Source organism: Cynocephalus volans, chromosome 14 (assembly GCF_027409185.1).
Source record: "Cynocephalus volans isolate mCynVol1 chromosome 14, mCynVol1.pri, whole genome shotgun sequence".
In the NCBI taxonomy this organism is placed as follows: Eukaryota; Metazoa; Chordata; class Mammalia; order Dermoptera; family Cynocephalidae; genus Cynocephalus; species Cynocephalus volans.
Window position 1 is genome coordinate 45,608,944 of NC_084473.1, and position 23,854 is coordinate 45,632,797.

The 23,854-nt window shown below is 35.2% G+C and overlaps 1 protein-coding gene across 2 annotated transcripts in view; it reads left to right on the forward strand.

Annotated features, from left to right (window-relative positions):
- The first annotated feature begins 4,297 nt into the window (after nt 1–4,297).
- Nucleotides 4,298–23,854, forward strand: part of GTF2A1L (general transcription factor IIA subunit 1 like) — a 47,054-nt gene continuing 27,497 nt past the window's right edge. Inside the window, exons 1-4 of one of the 2 annotated variants that reach the window (XM_063078129.1) lie at nt 4,298–4,318; nt 6,666–6,767; nt 6,976–7,099; nt 22,181–22,236. In XM_063078129.1, coding sequence (XP_062934199.1) covers nt 4,298–4,318; nt 6,666–6,767; nt 6,976–7,099; nt 22,181–22,236 — 303 coding nt within the window. The remainder of the gene's footprint in view (nt 4,319–6,665; nt 6,768–6,975; nt 7,100–22,180; nt 22,237–23,854) is intronic. The other variant, XM_063078130.1, reaches the window with a different exon arrangement.

The window sequence follows — 23,854 nt, forward strand, 5'->3', positions numbered from 1 at the left end:
CTCCAGCACCCAGTCTGGGATATATGAGGCAAAAAGAAAACCAGGGAACTCACCACTGTGTCATTTTGGGGGTTGTGAGGTCCCTAACTGGTCTGTTATCTTCTCTCTACCTTTCAGAGTCTCCTTATTTTTGTTTTACTTATAATATCCAGAATTTTTAGCTGTTCTTAGCTGAAGGAATAGGAAGAAATGTGTTTATTTCATGTTATCCCTATCTCTCCTGATATTTGAAGCACATAAGACAACAATAATAGGACATTCAAGATGCTGCCATTTACCTCTTATAAAATGAGACAAATTAGGAAAGAAGTACAGTTACTGTGAGAACAAAGCTGGTTGGTTCTCTCCAGGTCATAGCCTTAAGTTCAGAAGATTGGTCTTTATCTCCATCTTCTCTAAGGGGGATTTTAGATTGGAGAATTAACTGAAGACAATGGACATTATCCTTGCTAATATTTCATGTTCATGTGTGATTATACACATTATGTTTAAAGAAATGAAAATGGAATCATTTATTAGCTAGGAAATTACTGAAACGTTTTAAAGACTGATGAAAATGTTGAAAAAGTAGTGATGGGGAAAATTGTGTTTGAAGTCATCCTGCATACTTTCCATGAGTTAATTATATGTACACAATGTATACACCTCTTGCATATTAAAACATTTTGAAATAGGCAGTAATGTGCTGATTAACAGAGTTCCACTGTGCCACTGTGCGATAAGGTCACTAGTTGGCCATAGCATTGTATCATATGGTCATTTTAACTGAAATCTTGTTGGGGTGGGAGGAGGGATTCACCAAGGTGGAACAGTGTTTGATGTTCAAATAATGTAAGCTCATTTTGGAGTTGTATTAGAATACAGAAAATATCACAGAAATGAAGAATATAAATAAATCAGAACTGCCAATGTTGTAACCATTTTAAAGTTATAGGGTGAGGCAGAGATTATCTGGATTTTCATTTCTTGGGAGATGTGAAGGATGAAACAGAGGCAGAAAAACACAGTACTGCTGGGTTTAGTGTATTGGTTGCAAAATGTTCAGAAACTAATTATGAATATTTGCTGCCTTAAGCCATGTGCTCAAAGACTAATTTGTATTTTTCATTATTGATATATACATTATTTAGAGTCTATACAGTTACTGGAATACCATAGATTTGATTGTAAAGTTTATTATGTAAGATAATTGCTGTCTCAAAGAAGTTTTTTCTTTTCACATTCTTGTCCAAAAAAAGGACTTCATAGATTGGCCTTTTCTTACAATAAGCAAAGTGAAATTGTTCTTTACTTTTGGAACAATATCACTAAAACATCCAGAAAAAAGTAATGAAAACATGCAGAATGCAAAGAAATTAATTGGATTATTAAGATTTGCTTAAATGCTGCAAAAACTGGTATTGATTACCAGAGATATATTAAATGTATATGATGGCTTCTAAACAAAGCAGAAAAAAATGAAAATCTGATGCTCTAAACTCTGATGGGCAGTTGGGGAAGAGCTTTATGTTTTGGCACAGGTGTAATTTCAAAGAACCAAGTACTCAAAGGAGGACCAAAGCTCAGCATTCCTTTTTTTATTTTCTATTACTAACATAAAAAATAGTCACTTTAACATTGCCTCACTGAGACTTTGGGATTTTGAAATTTAGATTTTAGCATCAAAAGTGCTTTGTGTATGCAACACATTTTCCCTCTGAGTTTGAAAAATTGACAAAAGAAATGTGACCATTACATGACTATAACAGTCTGCTTGTGTCATGATAATCTTGGGTCAAGGCTATCAAGAAACAGTCTATAATGATTCCTTTACATGCTTTCCAAAGGCTCTTGAGAATAATGAGTGTACTCAAAAACCTTTGGATGCTGAAATTACAATGAGGGAGAACCAAGCCCCCTCTAGTCACAGTCCAATCAGAGAATGGGCCCTGTACTAGTTATCCCATGCTGTGTAACAAATTACTTTAAAACCTAACTGTTTAAAATGACAAGTATTTATTATCTCACACAGTTTCTGAGGATCAGGAATTTAGAAGATACTTAGAGAGTAGTTCTGGTTCAAGGTCTTCCATAAGGATGTGGTTAAGCTGTCAGTCAGGGCTGCAATCACCTGATAGCTCAACTGGAGAAGGATCCATTTCCAAGCTAACTCTTGTGGTTGTTTGCAGGTTTCTGATACTTACTGACTATGGGCTGGAGTCTCAGATCCTTGTTACATGGGCCTCTCCATAGGACTTGAGTGTCTGCATGATGTGACAGCTGACTTCCTCCAAAATGAGTGACCTGAGAGAGACAGCCCAACAAAGAATCCACAGCCATTTATAACCTAATCTCAGAAGCGACACACCATCACTTTTGTTTTATTCCATTGGTCACCCAGACAAACCATGGTATACTGTGCGCGGGGACAACACCAGGCTGTGAACACCAGCAGGCTGGGATCACTAGAGGCCAACTCTGAAGATGGCTACCACAGGTCCATAGGAGATTTGCAACTTGGATTCACCTAGAACTTTGGTTAAAGTATACCTCCTCTAGTGGTCATTGTCTATTATTGGGAGGAAATTAGAGCTGAGCCTATTAGTGACTATTCAGACAGAGCACAAGGGTAAAACGGAAAGGTGTTGATACTTCTTTGCTAACATCGCATAACATATCCATAACCTGAATATGCTAAGTGCAATAACAATTCAACTCTTAGGCATGCTTTTTATGGGTACCAAAGTCCAAGTTTAATTTCAAAAATTTGCATGATCTGCAACAAAGCCCTGAAAAGGGTATAATATATAATGAAATAAAGCAGCACACTGCTACAAGAGTTAGGTGATTACCAATCCTATGCATTTAGGAATAAAGTTTTAAAAGCTTGCTATCAAAAAAATGGAAAACAAGAAGTCTTCCAGCTTTACTTCCCAGTTTGAATAATTTAACTAGATTTTATAATATCAGGAGGAATCAATGGCTGCTTTTAGATTTTCTACTTTGGATGAAAGATAAGTCATTTTGAATACTCTTGATAGTAAATTGCCAGGTAGAGAGATATAGCCATTAAAATTATATAAACTTCTTGGCTTTTTGTAAATTTCCAATAGTTTTCAATTTAGGAAAGTTTTCTAAAGGGTATCATATAGATCAGCTGCTTGACACTCACAAACCTTAAGGTAACTGACCCAGGCAAAGCAGATACAGAATGGTAGGGCATAAACAGTTCTACTGATAATGCACAAATAAATGAAGAAACAGCCAATTTAAAACCTAATAGGATTTCTAATTGTCAAATAACCATCTGTTTAGATCTATCTGTAGGCTACAAAGGCTGTTTAAAAGGCAGAGTGGTGGCAACAGATGACTTTTTCCCTTTTCTAACCCTCCAGGTTATCTGTGCATACATTTATCCTCAGCCTTAGCTAGGTAAGGTAAGCCCCTAGATGCCCTGCCCTTCAGGGTAGGGATGAGGGAATTACTGTAGGCCAAAAGACGGTGATTTCTGCCCGAGGAAGAAAAGGAGCCCGGATGGTACTGGCGTGCTGACTTGGTTTTAGCAGTGGTTCTCCACCTTGGTTGCATATTAGATTCTCTGAGGAGGGACTCAGGCACCAAACGTTTTAAAAGCTCCCCAGGTGATTTTAATATGCACCCGAAGTCAAAATCTTTGTCTTAGGCCAGTGGATATCATTTTAGCACCCATCAGAATCACCTGGAGAGCACGTGAGAGTTGAATGCTGAACTCCATCCTCCGGGTTTCTGATTCAGTAGGTCAGGGGTGGACCCCAATCACATTTGCATTTTTAACAGGTTCCTAGATGCTGCTGTCCTGCACTTTGAGAACCAGTCTTAGAAGAGTTTGACTGTTATACTTTAGCTAACAAAACGGAGCAGCTGCGAGTGGGGTGTAGGGGGAGGAATGGAAATTGGTAAAAGGAGAGGACAGGCACCACTAGTCTCTTCTCTTTCCTCTTCCCGCCGCTTTTAAAGCTTTAGTTTTACTGGGATCTTCTACTCCATTGCCCCTCCCCTATTTTCTTAGTCTTTATTTCACAGACGGAGGAAACAAAGGTCCGTCATGGATCACGTGAACGGCTGAAAGCGGTTAGAACCGACTAAACCTTGGTCTCAGCGGGCCTCTTCCCTAGCCTGGCGCCACGTACCCAGTCAAACCTGTTCATTTCATTAACCTTCCGCCCCGCCCCTGATGCGCTCTGCGGCTGCGCGCGCAACTTGTTTAAAACTTGCCCGCGCTCCCTTGCCGGTGCGCCGCGTGCTGCGCAGGCGCGGAGGGCCCCAGGGAGCTGCTGTCATGGCCTGCGCCAACCCGGTGGTAAGGAGGGCCGCAGGCTCTGTGTAAAGGGAGCGCCACCGGGTTCCCGGTTCACGGCAGCCGTACCCTGCACACCCTTTTGACCCCCTCGACGCTTCACAGACTTTCATAAGCCCTGTTCCTTACGGGCTGTTCCTCACCTCCGTGTTGGAGAAAGCCGTTAAGAGCCAGTAGTTTACCAAGTTGGACCTGGCCCCACGGGAAGAACAAGTGTTCTTCCTTTTTTCCTTCTCACCCAGATTGAGGTTGTCTAGGTTGGAGCGTTTAGGTGTTCAGAGGTGGAATTCCCCCTTAACAGTGATTTCCTATATGTTTAGATAATTCCCAGGTTCAGTTGTACTCTAATTCTTAATTTTAGGATGAGCATTGTTGATTTCAAGCCATCGTATTTGCTAATCTGATGTATAACACGTAATGTTATATTTCACGTTACCCCACCACGTTTTTAGGGTCTTCCCCCTGCACCACCCACCCCTCATTTCCTCATCCGTTAGCATTTTAGTGCTTAAGTCTACAACCCACATACATTGCCCTCCTACCCGCTAAGGGGCACCTAAACCTCACTGTGAGTTTACAGGCTGACTGGCACTTGGGAGACCCTCCATCAGTCTTAACCTGAATTTAAAAAAAAAAGATTCATTTTTATTCTCAGTTCATCTCAACAGACTTCACGTTTGATGAATGGTGGTGTGATTGTCCAGATCTGTTATTAGATGGGTTTCATGAATACATATACAGCATAAAAGGGTTCATTTTTAGAGACGTTATTTTAATGTATATCCATCGTATGATAATGTGTTAAGATATGTAAAATATGTCTACTTGAATATAAACTTACCAGATATACCAATTTACTTGTTTGTTAACTCCATGGAGAGTGTATGGGTGTAGACCTAACTCCTTTAGAGAAGGGGTTAAGATGGATTTCTGGACTAATCACAGTTTTAATAGAGATAACAGACAGGGAAAGCAATATAAAGTCCAACTTTAGTCTTAGAAGAGAAGCTATGTTCGATACCTGTTCCGGTTATGAAAAATTGTGTTCTTCTGCGTTCTTTCTGACTGCTGCCATTATACTTTGAGGGCAGATCTTAAAGATGTTTTTAGCCGTAGTTTTTTCCCTCTAGCTTTAAGTGTGATCACGCTAGCTAGGACTGCCACTGAGCATCAATTTAGTATGCCTTTATCAGGGTAAACTGTTTTAGAAGAAGCAACTAATCAAGGGGCACTTAGTCTTAATGGATATGTTTGTGAATAACATATTACTTAAGTGTTACTGATTGGCCTATTCATAGCCTTACCCTGGATCTTCAGAAGGATTACTTTAAAACCTAGCTACTCCTAATGTGCACAGGTGTATTTAGAGTATTTACTGGGTTGTATGAAAAGGCAGTCCTAGAATGCCACAATTTTCATTTTGGCCTGATTAAGCAATTTGAAATAAGAGCAATTCAACTAAATTCTTGTTTTGCTATTTCTTATCAGAGAACTTTCACTAGGTCAGTATTGTCAGCACACTTAGGATTGCCATTTTGGACTGGGGGCCGGGATGGAGCACAATTTACATGGATTTGAAGGACTGAGTTTGTTTTAAATGCCCATTGTTCTGTTGATATAACCAGTGTTTAATCTGGGTAGAAATCAGCTTAATTTTATTATCATGGCATGTTTTTACTAGGAAGCATTTTAGGATGTTGTTTGTTCTCTGCAATATGCACATTGTGGAAGGTTAAGGTTTGTTCATGCACTTCTTAGTTTCTGTTAGGATCTCCATTTTGGTGCAGTTGTACTTTTACTTGACAGTGGTTCAGAATATTTTTTTTTGGATTACATGTATTTTGGAAGTGGGATGGGCTTTGGTTACTCTTTTATAAGTGCTTAACCCAGTCTTATGGCTTGGAGTTTATTTACATTTGTGGAAATAATATACTCATAGTGAACCTTGAAAAAGCTCTTTTGGCAACTTTGAGAAAAAGGTAAATTGAAAACAGAAGGTTTATTTCCAGCTGCCTTAAATTAATTTCCCTTTTTAAAAGGATTTGGGAGGTTAAATACTGACACAAAAAGCCAAGTAACACAACAGTAACCATACAACTTTATGAGATTATTATCTCATATTTTATTGTAGTCCTATAATTCAGCTTTGTAGACAGGCTAAGACTATGGGCCTGAAGTTAACACAATTTATGGAAAGCTAAGACTATACTGGGAGTAGGATGTACTTAGTAAAAATCCTTATGGTGGTTTTTCTTTGAACTACAAGGTTAGAAAGTGTGCACTATTTATCTTTTCAGGCTAATTACATTCAAACTTGAGAAATTAAAACTTTAAAAATTGTTTCATGTAGCCTATACTCTACAAATCTGTAATTGAAGATGTGATTGAAGGAGTGAGGGATCTATTTGCTGAAGAAGGTGTAGAAGAACAAGCCTTAAAAGACTTGAAGCAGGTTTGTAGACAATACAAGTTTCTCTTCCTGTCTTTTTTTTTCAGTTTAAAAAACAGATATACTATAGTTCTAATCCCTCTATTGTAGTTTAGTACTTACCCATTCATTGTGCCGTTAGCTGATAAGTTAATTTTAAAAAGCTTAAAATTAGAAATAAATATCCTAATCTGTTTTTTTAAAAAAAAAAAAAAACATTTTTTTCCTGCAGCTCTGGGAAGCCAAGGTTTTGCAGTCTAAAGCAACAGAAGACTTCTTCAGAAATAGCAGCCATTCACCTCTGTTCACCCTTCAGTTGCCACACAGCTTGCACCAAACATTGCAATCATCAACAGGTTGTATATAATTAGTAAATTAGAAAAATTTGTGGCTTCAGAAAAAAATTCTTATTTGGTGATGTCTTTTAATTAGGGTAATATTCTTAAGGTGAAAGGGCTTGTACCTCAAAATCATTTCCATTAAATGAACACAGTGTAAATCATCACCTCATGTAATTATTGATCTAAAAACTCAGGTTACTCAAACTATTTCTTTTTAATATTATATTTCACAAGGGTGACAAAGCCTTACTTTAGAGGAATAACTTATATAGTTTGTGGGCTTTTGGGAGCACCCATTTGTTCTTTTCAGAGAATGTAATTGAGACTAGTCAAGGAGTAATCCAGCTGCCATTGCTGGGGTAGCAGAGGGAAAGGTGGGTGCTTGCATGCTGTGCATTATCTCTTTCTCTTTCTGTGTACGCTGTAAGTCTATTATTGTACTGGAAGCAAAATGGAGAGTTAAGAATATGGAGATTATTTAGGCTACCTCACTGTTTTGGATATATAAGATGAAGGCTGGAAATTGTATACATTTTATCTTTATTCTTGGGTTTACTGAATCTAGACCTCTACTTTTAAGGTTTTATTTTACATATTATTTGTATTAATTTAAATTGGAAAAGACTAGTTAATAAAAGGTAAAACTGATATTATTCTATCTTTCTAGCCTTTATTCCTCCTTTCCTCCTCTGATTCTTATCTTTATGCTACTTGTGTGTGTGTATGTGTGTGTGTACACACACAAAAATAGGTTTTATTGGGTTTAGCTGAAATTCAATAGAGTAGTGTCCGTAAGCAATGAAGGTAGGCTGGCTGATTAGCTCACTTGGGAGTGTGTAATGCTGGTAACACCAAGGTCAAGGGTCCAGATCCCCATACCAGCTGGCCACCAAAAAGAAAAAAGCAGATTTTGGATTAGATTTCAGTAACATGTACATTGTTCTTTGCATGCTTGGGAAAATTCACATGACAATTACATTGGCCAAGATGAAGAGAAAATAGTAAGGATGCTAGTACCTCTTCTATTACAAAGTGGAAGAATTTAAATGTGGCAGTGATTATAACTTATAAAGAAGAAATAACAATATTGAATTACCAAACACAAGTATTTTAATCTAATACTGTGTTTTTAAAGTATAATTTTGCACTATAAGAATTAGCCATGGCAGTTTTAATTGTTAAATTGACACATCGAAACATTTTTCATCAGTTGTTGGGTTTTTGGCTATGTTTTCATTTTTAACTTTACTATTTTATCAGGACATCTCCTTTACTTCTCTGTTTAAATAACATTTTTCTGGACTTTAAAAAAAATCTCTATTTCATTTATTAAAGAACTTAAAGATTTTTTCTTTTTTACATAGGGTTGGTATGGTGGTGAGGTGCGTATGGAGAAGGAAAATACTTAACTGTCTTTCATCAAAAGCATAGTTAACAACTTTTCATTCTTTGCCATTCAAAATTGCAATACTTGATTTTGCCGCAAGATGGTAATATTACCAGTGATTTAAATCACAAAATAGTCTTGCAGCTAATAAATCTAGCTGGTTTTCACTTAGCACCTTATTCTTTTTCTGTCTTAGAAGTTGGAATAATAGAAATAATTACGTTGAAAATAAGGTAGTTTTCTTCGTATTTTCTTCATCATTTATAATGAAGAGGTTTAGGAGGAAGGACATACATCTTTAAAAAGTGCATTATAGGCCTTGTTCCTATCTCTCTTCATTTCTTAGTATACTATGATAAGATTCTTGAAATAAATAGCTTCATAAAATTGAAGTACTTCTTAATTATATCTTCTCGTGGTATGCTTTTAAAAGCTTGATTGAAATAACTTTAACTTCTATGACCTTTTGTTTCCTTTGATAACAAGTTCAAATGAAGTCTATAGTTGAATAAGTCATTTGCCTCTTTTTTCCACCTTTAAAAATTTGCTGTACCTATTTTCTTTGAGTGTGTTATTCATTTGTTTGGTAATTTCCTGTATCTTCAGTCTTCAGTTCTCTCTTTTTTTTTTGGTCTCAGGACTCCTTTACCACTTAAAAACTGAGGACCCCAAAGAGCTTTATTTTTTTTTAAAATGTGGGTCATAAGTACCTACCTAATTAGAAATAAAAACTGAGAAATTTAAAAAATTTTGGTTTATTAATTTAAAAATCCAATTACATATTAATAACATTTATAAAAAATAACTTTTTTTCAATCACTCAGAGACACTCACTTCACTCTTTTAGTGTAACAATTCTAGGGTTTGTTCCATGCATATTGGTATATATTTTCTCACAAAAGATGGAGTTATAATATAAATATTGTTTTAAAATGTATCTTTGTCACTTAGCAGTATGTTAACTATGAAATACTTTCTAAGTCAATACATAGAGATCTAGCATAATTGTTTTTAATGATTACATAGTATTCCATTTTGAAATTGTAGCATGATTTATTTATTTAATCTTCTATTGTTAGAAATTTATATTTTATTCCCAAATTTTGCGTATTTCAAAGTCTGCACCAATAGACATCTTTGTATAACACCTCTTCAAAATTTGTCTAATTATTTCCTTAGGATAAAATTCTAGAAACAGAATTGCTGAATCGGGGGGAAATCAGGGGGAATATACAGTTGTAAGGCTTTGGGAGTTATTTTGTGCTGCCTTCCACTGTCATACCAGTAGCTACATATTTAAATTTATTGAATAATATAACCTAAAAGTCATATTATTTTGTATTCAAGCTTGTTTGTTTCTAATACTAATATTGGGTATTTGTTACTTTTTAAAAAATTTTACTTCTCAATATACATTGTAGTTGATTTTCATGCCCCTTTACCCTGTTCCTCTCCACCCCCTCCCCCTTCCCCCCTCACATCATATCTGTTCACTTGACTTAAATAATTCAAGGAGTTTTTGTGGTTATTTTGTCTTCTCCCACACACCATTTATTTGTGTGTTTATTTATTTATTTTTAGCTCCCACAAATAAGTGAGAACATGTGGTATTTCTCTTCTGTGTCTGCCTTGTTTCACTTAATATAATTTCCTCTAAGTCCATCCATGTCGTTGCGAATGGTAGTATATCGTTCATTTTTATAGCAGAGTAGTAGTACATTGTGTAGATGTACCACAGTTTCTTTATCCACTCTTCAGATGATGGACATTTGGGCTGGTTCCATCTCTTGGCTATTGTAAATAGAGCTGCGATAAATACTGGAGTACAGATATCCCTTCAGCATGATGATTTCAATTTCTCTTGGTATATTCCCAACAGTGGAAAAGCTGGGTCATATGGTAGATCTATCTGTAATTGTTTGAGGAACCTCCATACCATTTTCCGTAAATGCTGCACCACTTTGCATCCCCACTAACAGTGTATGAGAGTTCCTTTTTCTCCGCAACCTCTCCAGCATTTATCATTCTCAGTCTTTTGTATGTTAGCCATCCTAACTGGAGTGAGATGGTATCTCAAAGTGGTCTTGATTTGCCTTTTCCGGATGCTGAGTGAGGTTGAGCATTTTTTCATGTGTCTGTTGGCCATTTGTATATCTTCCTTTGAGAAATGCCTATTCAGCTCCTTTGCCCATTTTTTAATTGGGTTGTTTGTTTTTTTGCTGTCAAGTTGTTTGAGTTCCTTGTACATTCTGGATATTAATCCTTTGTCAGATGTATATTTTGCAAATATTTTCTCCCACTCTGTTGGTTGTCTTTTTATGCTGTTGTTTCTTTTGCTGTGCAGAAGCCTTTTAGTTTGATATAATCCCATTTGTTTATTTTTCCTTTAGTTTCCTGTGCTTTTTGGGTCTTATTCATGAAGTCTGTACCCACTCCTACTTCCTGAAGTGTTTCCCCCGTTTTCTTTAAGGAGTATTATTGTTTCAGGATGTCTATTTAATTCTTTAATCCATTTTGAGTTGATTTTGGTATATGGTGAAAGGTATGGATCTAGTTTCATTCTCTTACATATGAGTATCCAGTTTTCCCAGCACCACTTGTTGATGTAGATTTGCTGCCTTTGTCAAAGATCAGATGGCTGTAGGTGTATAGATTGATTTCTGCATTCTCTGTTCTATTCCATTGATCTGTGTATCTATTTTTATGCCAGTACCATGCTGTTTTGGTTATTATAGCTTTGTAATATAGTTTAAGGTCAGGTAGTGTTATCCCTCCAGCTTTATATTTTTTGCTCAGGATTGCTTTGGCTATGCATGGTCATTTGTTGTTCCATATAAATGTCTGGATAGCTTTTTCCATCTCAGAGAAAAATGTCATTGGTGGAGTTTGCATTGAATCTGTAAATCACTTTGGGCAATATGGACATTTTCACAATGTTAATTCTTCTGATCCAAGAGCATGGGATATCGTTCCATCTTCTTGTGTCTTCTTTAATTTCTCTCAACAGTGATTTGTAGTTCTCTTCATAGAGATTTTCCACATCCTTTGTCAGCTTTATTCCTAAGTATTTTATTTTCTTGGTGGTTATTATAAATGGGCTAAGTTTCTAGACTTCTTTTTCTGCATGTTCACTGTTGGAGTATAGAAATGCTACTGATTTTTGTGTGTTGATTTTGTATCCTGCAACTTTGCTGAAATCATTTATCAACTCTAGGAGTTTTTTTATAGAGGCTTTAGGCTGTTCGATATATGGGATATCATCCACAAAAAGGGGCAGCTTGACTTCATCCTTTCGAATTTGGATGCCCTTTATTTCCTTCTCTTCTCAGATTGCTCTGGCTAGTACTTCCAACACTATGTTGAATAGGAGTGGTGAGAGTGGGTATACTTGTCTAGTTCCCGTTCTTAAGGGAAAAGCTTTCAGCTTTTCCCCATTCAGGATGATATTGGCAGTGGCTTATCATATATAGCTTTAATTGTGTTGAGATGCTTTCCATCTATACCTAACTTGTAGAGAGTCTTTATCATGAAAGAATGTTGAATTTTGTCAAGTGCTTTTTCAGCATCTATAGAGATGATCATATGGTTTTTATCTTTGCTTTTATTGATGTGGTGTATCACATTTATTGATTTGTGTATGTTGAACCAACCTTGCATCCCTGGGATGAATCCCACTTGATCGTGGTGTATAATTTTGTGTATGTGTTGCTGTATTCTGTTAGCTCATATTTTATTGAGGATTTTTACATCTATATTCATCAAGAATATTGGCTGGTAGTTTTCTATTTTTGATGCATCTTTGGTTTTGGTATCAGGGTGATGTTTGACTCATAGAATGAGTTTGGGAAAATGGCCTCTGTTCCAGTCTTTTGGAACAGTTTGTAGAAAATTGGTATCAGTTCGTCTTTGAAGGTTTGGTAGAATTCTGCAGTGAACCCATCCAGTCCAGGGCTTTTCTTTGTTGGGATCCTTCTGATAACAGCTTCAATCTCTTTTATTGTTGTTGGTCTGTTCAGATATTCTATATCTTCTTGACTCAGTTTTGGTAGTTTGTATGCATCCAGAAATTTATCCATTTCCTTCAGATTTTCAAATTTTTTGGCATATAGTTGTTTATAGTGGTCTCTAATGATTCCTTGTATTTCTGAGGTGTCAGTTGTAATATCACCTTTTTCATTTCTAATTTCTGGTTTTTAGGGTCTTCTTTCTTCTTTTCTTAGTTAATCTTGCTAAAGGTTTGTCAATTTTATTTATCTTTTCAAAAAACCAACTTTTTGTTTCATTGATCTTTTGTATTGTTTTTCAGGCTTCTATTTCATTTAGTTCTGCTCTGATCTTAATTATTTCTTTCCATCTACTAACTTTAGGTTTGGACTGTTCTTGTTTTTCTAGATCTTTAAGGTGAAGTGTTAGGTTATTTATTTGCTATCTTTCCTTTCTTTTGAAGTAAGCATTTAATGTGATAAATTTCCCCCTTAATACTGCTTTCGCAGTATTCCACAGATTTTGGTATGATGTGTCATTATTTTCATTAGTATCAATAAATTTTTTGATTTCCTGTTTAATTTCTTCTTGGACCCGTATGTCATTAAGTAGAATGTTGTTTCCTTTTCATGTGTTTGTATAGTTTTCAGAGTTTTGTTTATTATTGATTTCTAATTTTAATCCATCGTGATCTGAAAATATACATTGGATAATTCCAATTTTTTTGAATTTGTTGAGACTTGCTTTGTGACCTAACATGTGGTCTATCCTGGAGAATGTTCCATGTGCTGATGAGAAGAATGAATACCCTAGGTTGTTGGATGGAAGTGTTCTGTAGATATCTGCCAAGTCCAGTTGTTTAGATCTTGTGTTTCTTTATTGTTTTTTTTTGTCTAGATGATCTGTCCAATGATGAGAGTTGGGTGTTCAGGTCCCCTGCTATTATGGTGTTAGTGTCTATCTCTTTCTTTAGATCTAATAGTGTTTGCTTTGTAAATCTGGCTGCTCTGACATTGGGTGCATATATATTTATGATTGTTATGTCATCTTGATGGTTAGATCCTTTTATCTTTATATAGTCACCTCCTTTATCTCTTTTTATGGTTTTTGTTTTAAAGTCTATTTTATCTGATATAAGAATAGCTACTCCAGCTCGTTTTTCATTTGTATTTACATGATATATCTTTTTCCATCCTTTCACTTTTAGTCTTCGTGTGTCTTTTCAGGTCACGTGAGTCTCTTGAAGGCAGCGTATTGTTGGGTCCATCTTTTTAATCCAGTCAGTCAGTCTGTGTCTTTTGAATGGGGAATTTAATCTCTTTACACTTAGAGTTATTGTTGAAAGGTGTTGATTTACTCCTAGCATTTTCCTGATTTTTGTTTAGATGTCTTAAGTATCTTTTGTTCCTTTCTTTCTAATTTTCTGTTTGTCTTCTGTATTTGTTGGTTTCTTGGGGCGATGATAAACTATTTTTTTTCTTTTGTTAGCATTTTTGTTTTGCTGGTAGGTATTGTTCTTTCTTGAGTATTCACGGCAGTGATGGTTGTTTTTGTGGTATCAAACCCAGTACTTTCTTGAGAATTTCTTGTAGGGCTGGTCACATAGTAGTGAATTCATGCAGTTTTTGTTTGTCTGAGAAATATACTATTTGTCCTTTTCAGAAGGATAGTCTTGCTGGGGAAAGTATTCTTGGCTGGCCATTTTTCTCCTTTAGTGTTTTGAATATATCATTACATTCTTTTCTGGCTTTTAGGGTTTCTAATGCAAAGTCTGATGTTATTCTTATTGGGGCTCCCTTATAGGTGACTTGTTTCTTCTCTCTTGCAGCTTTTAAGATTCTCTTTTTGTCTTTGAGTTTTGTCAGTTTGATTATCATGTCTTGGTGAGGACCTTTTTTGGTTGAATGTGTTTGGGGATCTTTGGGCTTCCTGAATCTGGAGATCTGTGACTTTCCCGATACCTGGGAAGTTTTCTGCTATTATTTCATTGAATATATTTTCAATGCCATTTCCTTTTTCCTCCCCTTCTGGAATACCCATGATTTGGATATTTGGGCTCTTAAGGTTGTCTGTTAACTCTCAGATTTTCTTCAATTTTTTTGATTCTTTCTTCTTTTTTCTGGCCTGCCTCTGTTAATTCAAACATCCTGTCTTCAAGGTCAGTAATTCTCTCTTCTGCTTGTTCAAGTCTGCTGGTTAAACTGTGTTGTGTTTTTTGTTTTGCTGAATGAATCCTTCAGCTCCACAAGCTCAGGTACATTCTTTTTCAAGGCATTGATTTCTTTAAACATTTTTTCTTTCAGGTCCATTATAGTTTTTCTCATTTCATTGTGTTGTCTGAGTTTTCTTGTATCTCATTTAGTTTCCTTAGAATTGTTACTCTAAATTCTTTGTCTGTCATATCAAAGACTTCGTGTTCTTAGGATCTAGTACTTGAGAGTTATTGTTTTCCTTTGGCTATGTACTTTATTGATTTTTCATACTTCTGGTATCTTTTCTTTGGTGTTTTGTCATTGTGGCCGGGGGTATCACAGTCCACTTGTTTCACCCTCATGTCTCACTTGGATCCTGAAGGGACTGCTGCTCCTGTGCAGCAAGAACTAGACTGGGCTGGGGGTCCAGCCCTGTTTGCCTTCTCTGGCCTGGCTGGCTCAGAGTGAGGGGGCCCCAAGGCTTTTATGTCTCTCCTGGTTGCAGAGACCATCCTGGGCCAGAAGTCCTGCCCTGCCTGCCTTCTCCAGCCCAGCTGGCTTGGGGTGTGTGAGCCCCAAGGCTCTTAAGTTTCACCCAGCAGCAAGGATCGGCCTGGCCAGAGGTCCAGCCCCGCCTGTCTTCTCCGGCATGGCTTGCTTTGGGTGTGGGTGTCCCCAAGCCTCTTAAGTCTCTCTTGGTGGCAGGGACTGGCCTGGCCCAGAAGTCCCACCCTGCCTACCTTCTCCGGCCCAGCAGGCTGGGAGTGTGTGGGCCCAGAAGCTCTAAAGTCTCTCTATGCAGTGTGGAGCAACCTGAATTGGTGTCCCATGGCGCATGGCCCCTGCCCATGCCAGCGCAGATCTTGGGTCCTCCGTCGCTGCTCCTCAATAGCTGCAAATTGATTGCTCTGTGGGAGAGAGCAACACCAGGAACCATCTACTCTGCCATGTTGAACGGAACCCCCAAAATAACTTTTTCAAAACAGGAAATACTTAGAGTGACATTGTTTTACTTTTCTGCAAATCTCTTTAATGCCTGGCTTAATACAACAGCTGTATTCTCATATTTATTTCTTTTTAATTAAAAATTTTATTGTATATATTTAGAGCGTACAACATGATGTTTTGATATGTAGAGATAATGAAAAGGTTATTGTAGTCAAGCACATTAATATATCTATCATCTCACACAGTTACCCATTTTTTTTTATTGTGGCATGAGTACCTAAAATCTATTCTTTTAGAAAAATCATGAGTACAGCATCATTAAGTATAGCCTTCAAGTTGTACAGTAGATCTCTAGACTTGTGCATTCTACCTGTCTGCTACTTTGTATCCTTTGGCCTACATCTCCCTATTTCCTTTCCACCCTCCCCTGGTAACTACTATTTCATTCTCAATCTCTGTGTATTTCACAGATAAGTGAGATCATGCAGTATTTTTCTTTCTGTCTGGCTTATTTCACTTAGGATAATGTTCTCCAGATTTATCCATGTGTGGCAAATGTCAAAATCTCCTTTTTTAAAAGCTGAATAATATTTCATTATGTATAGACACCACATTTTCTTTATCTGTTTGTCGTCAGATACTTGGCTTATTTCCGTTTATTTTCATATCTTGGTTATCGTGAATAATGCCACAATGAAGATGGAGTGCAGATATCTCTATGAGATAGTGATTTAATTTCCCTTGGGTATATACACATAAGAGAGGGATTGCTGGGTCATATGGCAGTTCTATTTTTAATTTCTTTAGGGACCTTTATACTGTTTTCCACAGTGGTTGTACCATTCTATATTCCCACTAATAGAGTACACCCTTGCCAAAACTTGTTGTCTCTTGTCTTTTTGATAATAGCCATCCTAACAGCTGTGAGGTGATATCTCATTGTGGTTTTGATTTGCATTTCCCTTAAGATTAGTGATGTTGAGCACCTTTTCATATACCTGTTGACAATTTTTTTGTCATCTTTGGAAAAAGATGTATTCATATCCTTTGCCCATTTTTTATTTGGGTTGTTTTTCTGGTAATGAGTTGTATAAATTCTTTATAGATTTTGGATATTAACCCTTTATCAGATATATGGTTTGCAAATATTTTCTCCCAATCCATATACTGCCTTTTTGTTTTGTTGATTAGTTTCTTTGCTGTGCAGAAGATTTTAGTTTGATATAGTTCTATTTATTTATTTTTGCTTTAGTCGCCTGAGATTTTGGTGTGATATCCGAAAAATCATTGCAAAGGCCTATGTCAAATATGTTTTCCCCTATGTTTTCTTCTAGTTTTATGGTTTCAGGTCTTATGTTTAAGTCTTATTCATTTTGATTTTTTGTGTATGGTATAAGAAAAGGGTTCAATTTCATTCTTTTGCATGTAGAAATCCAGTTTCCCCACCACCATTAAAGATACTATCCTTTCCCCATTGTGTCCTGTTAGTGCCTTAGAAAATTAGTTTGCTATGTTTGTTTGGATTTATTTCTGGGTTCTCTATTCTGTGCTGCTGGTCCACATGTCTGTTTTTGTGTTAGTACCACACTATTTTGATTACTATAGCTCTGTAATATGATTTTAAATCATGAAGTATGATGCCTCTGACTTTTTTTCTTTCTCCAAATTACTTTGGCTATTTGGGGTCTTTTGTGGTTCCACATGACTTTTACAATTGTTTTTCTATTTCTGTGAAGAGTGCCATTGGAATTTTGACAGAAATTGTGTGGAATCTGTACATTGATTTGGGTATTATAGGCATTTAAACAATATTAATTCTTCCAATCCATAAAAACTGGGCATCTTCCTATTTATTTGTATCTTCTTCAATTTCTTTCATCAGCATTTTAGTTTTTAGTGTACAGATCTTTTACCTGCTTGGTTAAATTTATTCTTAAGTGTTTTATTTTTTTAGATGCAATTGTAAATGGGATTTTTTTTTTGTATGTTTATTTTGTATCCTGCAACTTTACTGACTTAATTTGTTACTTCTAACTGTTTGTGTGTGTGTGCACGTGTGCGTGTGTGTAATCTTTGGGGTTTTACACCTTTGGGATGTAGAAACATATAGGACCATGCCATCTGCAAATAGGGATAATTTTACTTCTTACTTTCCTGTTTATATACCTTCTATTGATTTTTTCTTGTCTGATTGCTCTTGCTAGTACTTCTAGGTCTATGCTGAACAGAAATGGTAAGAGTGGGGATCCTTGCCTTGTATTTTAGAGGAAAAACTGAAAGTTTTCATTGATCATGATGTTAGCTGTGGGGTTTTCATATATGGCCTTTATTAGGTTGAGGAAATTTCCTTCCATACCTAATAGTTGACAATTTTTTTAAATTAAGAAAGGATATTGAATTTTGTCAAATGCTTTTTCTGCATCAATTGAAGCATCATGATGTTTTTATCTTTCATTCTTTTAGTGTGATGTATCACATTGATTTGCATATAATAAAGTAGCCTTTCATGCTAGAGATAAATCCTGCTTGATCATGATGTATGGTCTTTTTGATGTGTTGTTGAAGTAAGTTTGCTAGTATTTTATTGAGGATTTTTACATCAACATTCAGAGATATTGGCCTATTGTTTTCTTTTCTTGTGGTGTTGTTGTCTGGCCCTGATAGCAAGGTGATGCTGGCCTCATAAAATGTGTTTGGAAGTTCCCTGTTATTCTGTTTTTTGGAGGATTATAAGAAGGATTGGTATTAATTCTTCTTTGAATGTTTGGTAGAATTTAGCCATGAAGTCATCTGGTCCTGGGCTTTTCTTTGTTGGGAGGTTTTTTGTTTTAAAAATTTTTATTTTGTTGAAACATAATTGATAATACATATTTGTGGGGTACAGAGTTGACTACTAATACTTATGTACAATATGTGATCAAATCAGGATAATTATCATATTCATTATTGCAAAATGTAATCATTCTTTGTGTTCAACCAATTTCTCTCTGGCCCACCTACCCTTCCTCCTTCCCAGGGAGGTTTCTAATTAATACTTCAAACTCTTTTTTTTTTTTCTCATATCTATTTCTAAATTCAATCTGTTGTCATACATTGTTTTTGTTAAAGTATATGAAGAAAGCCCTAGCCTTTTACAGATATATAATTGGAAAAGGGAGGAGTATTTTAATAGCATTTTCAGATAATCTCATACTACACTAAAACTCAACAAGTGGTAGTTTCTTAGAGAGTAGCTGCAATGTCGAATTTGAAACCATATCACAGAATTTTTTGAATGTTACGTTAGTGTTCCTTGGTGTATCTTGCCCTTTGAGTGGCTCTTTAACCCATGGATAACTTTGTAGTATATGTTGGTTATTTGGAAAATATTGGTTCACTGAATTATCCAGTTAAAACATTATTATACAAGATAAAAAAGTCATATTCATTAATATCACCATGCATTCCATTCATTGTGGTAGGTATAAGTTTTCCAAAATTAAAATTCAAGGTTTCAAGCAAAAATTGATCATTGGCAACAAATATTGTCAGTTTGTTTTTCTTGAAGTAATGGCCATGCTTAGTTCATTTTCAAAAGTCTGCCAAGTACCCAATTAAGAATAACTATAGTTTCTCGTTATACTTTCAAGCAGAAATGATGTTTCTTGAAAAAAAGAGGCTAGGTCAACTCCCAACTTACACAATAGCGCAAATGCTTTTCCTTGTACTTCTGTATGCTTTAGGTATTGTTCCCATTTCATCTCATACAATATTAAAAAGAAGTATACTTGCTAGTTGAAATTTAGTGTAATTAATAATTCTTAGCTTATATCAAAGACTTTCTTATGTGAATCAGTTTCTTTTGTTATTGCTGTTTTTTTTCTTTCTTTTTACAGTGAGTGGTAACTACAATGACCACTAGCAAGGTTTTGTGCTACTGCCTTAATTTATGCTAAGGTGCCTCCAGTTTTACTTATTATTGCTTTCGCATAATCAACAAAATAGAACAGAAAATGTTCGTGAGAAATGAAAAAGGCATATATTGTCTTGGTTTTTTTTTTTTTTTTTTTTTATGAAAGTAATATTGAACTCATGAATACCATGAAAGGGTCTTAGGGGGACCCCCAGGGGTTTTCACATTATATTCTGAGAACTGTTGTTCTATATTTAGGGTATATATAATAATAATATATTATAATGTAATTATATATATTATATATAATATATTTTAGTTTTGAGAGATAAATGGGATACTATTAATAATTACCTCATAATAGCAGGTATAAACTCAAATTGTCCTGGGCAAACTGGGATGGGTAGTCACCTCATGATTACCTTATTTCTAGGGGACATCAAACCAGCTTCTGCTGTCTGGTCTTCATGTTACATGGTCTTTTTAATGAAACCATCAGTCATTATGAAAAGGAAGGGCAGAACAGGAACACCGAGAGGTTTGTGGTGGCTTTCATCTTTGAGCATTAAAACTCCTAAAATATGGGTATAAACTTATATGCTCAATTGTTCTTGAACTTAGATCTGGTGAAAATTTCAGCAATATGGTTGGCTCTTTAGGTGGTATGAAGGTCAGAATATTCAGTTTGGTCCTCAGGAGATATTTATATGTTAGTGAGTAGTCACAAAGAAGAAGAAATTCACCAGTCTTTGCAGTTCTTGAATTATGTGACTTGGATATTAAGATTTGGAATGGTTCAAAGCAGGACCAAGAATCATGAAACTAGTAACTGTCACAATGTATCAAAGAAGTTTTAATGGTGGGTAGGAAAAAATACACTTATAAACGTGAATATTGTTATGCCATATTATAAATTTCTTAAATTATGTTCATGGGATTGAATTCTTGCTCTATTATAAGATTTATTGTTTGTGAAATTTAATATTTCTAGAATATATACATGTAGACCAAAACTATGACACTTTCAGTTTGAGTAAAAACACATATTCAGTTAAAACTTAACTGGCTATTAAAACCATATTGAATATTTAAAAAATGTGTTTCATGCACATTTAGTGGCATGTATAACTTGCGAACATATATAAATGGTACATATAACTTGTGAATTTAGTATCAAAATTAAGTAGGAGCTGCATGAAGCTTTACTAGAAAACTCAGTGCTTTTATTCTGATGTCTATAAAACAACTTTAAAAACTCCCTTATAGTTCTGTTTGATTTCTTTAAATATAGAGAATTATCTTTCAGGATTTATTGCAAGGTATTTAAAACAGAATGATTGTTGCTATTTTTCCTCCAGAAATTCATTTAATTGCTTTAGACAGTGTGTTAACAGATTTTTGTTTCCTCTCAGGCTGTGGCTTAAGCTGTAGCAGCTTAAGTTTTGCTCACTTCAGCTAATTAAGACTAATACTATTGTGTTTCTGCCACTCCAATTCTTTCTAATTTAGCTTTTCTAAAAGAATGCCTGTTAATAAGCAAAGCCATAGATGAACAGAGGATAAAAATAATTCTGTGCTTCATTAACCGTCAATCTGCAGTCTCATTTTTATTGTCTTATGTGGGAAGAATGGTTAGTTTAAATGTTTGCTCTTCTGAGCTATTTGTTGTATGAGTGTATGAGAGAGCCATTCTAGTGTCAGAAACTGATCTTTGGGTCAATTTTCCTTATGTAGTATATGAAAAACAGGACATAATAAACATTAAATTAATACATATGCATGCATAAAAATGCTTAAAAGTTCGTGTTTTTATTAAAGAAAAGGCAGAATGATGTTCCAGTGGTCATCTTCAGCTAGGTAAAAGGAACCTTGAGCATTTAAGGTTAATGGTTGCATTGATCAACTGAGATCCTTCTACTGAAGCTACTATTTGTTCTTTATACTTATTTTATAATGATAGATTACAACCAGTTGGTCAATCTTTTAGAGGTATTATAAACAAAGGATGGTTAGCATAGAAAATTGGCAGATAGTAAAGGAAAGACGTATGGGATTGCAGCTTTAATGCAGGTTGAGTTGGAATTCTCCTGAGAATTTGTTCTCATTTTTCTTAGCAGTTGTACTTGTTTCCTTGCGGAGACTTCAGGAGACATGTTCTTGTTCATTTGTTCTTCAAACTGTGTAGTTGTGCTTGCTTGCTTGGCCAAAATACTCTTACTTTTCATGAAATGAATGAATTGAAGTTTACTTTGAACCTATAAAATTTAGAATGGGTTTATTTTGAGGTACATATTTTTGCTCAATAGTATAGTCTGTTGGAAAAATGTTACTTTAACAAATATTATTTTTTCTCCCCAATAAAAAGTTGTAATGGAGATTTAGTGCTACATTGGTTTACTAAAGACAATCTAGGTGTTTTGTTAGGGATTTTTAAAGTATGGTATACTTGATTACAATTGAGATATTTTCTTTTGGTACTTAAAGTAGTTTAATTATAAAGTCATTACCTAAAGTTGTTGCGAAAAATGTAATTAAATATTTTTATCTCACTTGGAATCAGGAAGTTTAGAATTCACCATGGTCCAACACGTTAGTGATAGACAATATTAGAAAAACAAAATAAAACACACTAAGCAATTTTATTAAATTAGTAAATTCTAATGAATGTATAATATTTATTTTTTTTTATGCAGCATCATTAGTTATTCCTGCTGGTAGATCTCTTCCAGGTTTTACCTCAGCAGAACTGGTATGTAGCTTACTCAGAATATATTTTAAAAGATTTGCCTCACTTTTAGTGAATGTTGGTAGAATGCTGGGCATAGATGTAATTCACAATCCTCCAGCTGAATGGGAAAAGATGTGGTAAGGAGTGGGGAGATAGGAATACCTTCTACAACACAGATATAGCAAAAACTCAGGAGTTCCGGAATTCACATTTTCTTACCAAACATACTATTTTCCAGGAAGTTGTTAGCATCTGCCAAGACTGTACCTACCAGATTAGGAAATTTCCGAAGTTATGTTGTGTGGGGTTTTTAATAAACTACGTAATATTATGCACTTGGTGGATCCTAAATAGATAATTTTAATCTGGTATTTTTTCTGATTTTTTTCCCCCTTCAGAGTTAAGTGACATCATAGTTTTTACTTTAAGCAGAACATTTTGATCATTTTCTGCCTTTGTGAAGTAGTTTCTTTATTCGTCCCCCCTAGGACTTGGAGGTGGGGAATAAAATTACAACTTATACATAGAAAATCAAGTAGTATTTCAGATGGGGAAGAATAGCACTTTTATCTTTCTTCCATGGTATTGTTTACTGATGGTATATAAAAACTACCAACTAGTTTTTATTTTCTTTTAGCCCATGGGCTACCTTTCTGTGGTATAAGTTTTAGTGAAACAGCTATTTATTTCCTGGTGAAGAACAGACAGAAATCGCACCTCTCATCAGTATTTTTGGAAAGAATGGTGCTGCTTTTGATGAGACCGATGAAGAAATATCTATGCCTTTGAAATTCATGGAAATATCTTTTTTCCTGATTATAGAAATATTATAATTGTAAAAGTAAAAACACATTTGTAATGTAAAATGTGAAAGAGCCCTGCAGTCTTGTATCCCAAAGATAACTATTTTAACTGTTTGATGTATATCCATCTAGACTTCTTTTATGAAAGTTATATTACTTGCTAGGGTAAAAAGTAGGATTGCTTTCTTTACTATTTCTGTAATTTCTTTTTTTAAAATCATGTACTTCTTTCAATGCCAGTAAATATAGATTTGCCTTAGTGGACATAACACAGTTTAATTAACCGGTCCTTTGTTGGTGGACATTTAAATTATTTTGAGTTTTCTTTTTTCCTAATATAGCATTCCATTGACTATACTTGTACATATGTCTCTGTGTATATGCGTGATAGTATAAATTCCTAGTAGAATTTCTGGACCAAGAATCATACATGTTTTCAATTTTGTTAAGTATTCCAAAATTGTCCTCTAAAAGGATTGTACTAATATATATACTCATACAAGTAGTGGTCTGAGAAGAATGTGTTTTTATCACATTCTCACCAACACTGGGTGTTATTTATCTGTCTTGCAGATCTGATAGGCAAAAACATTTCCTTGTCTTTTGATTTTGTGTTTTTTTTCTTAAAGCCCTATGGATAAATTCCAAAATAAAAATTATACACTATTACATTACCTACTTTAAAATATCATTAGTGATCAACTTAGAGATTAGATGACTCTTATAAATAGCTGTCGTTCTTGTATTTGACACTTTTTGAGAATCAGCGGCCCAGGCAAAGCCATGTGTTGGGCAAGTTTTATGAGTCAGTGTTCATACTGTTTATTATGACTTTC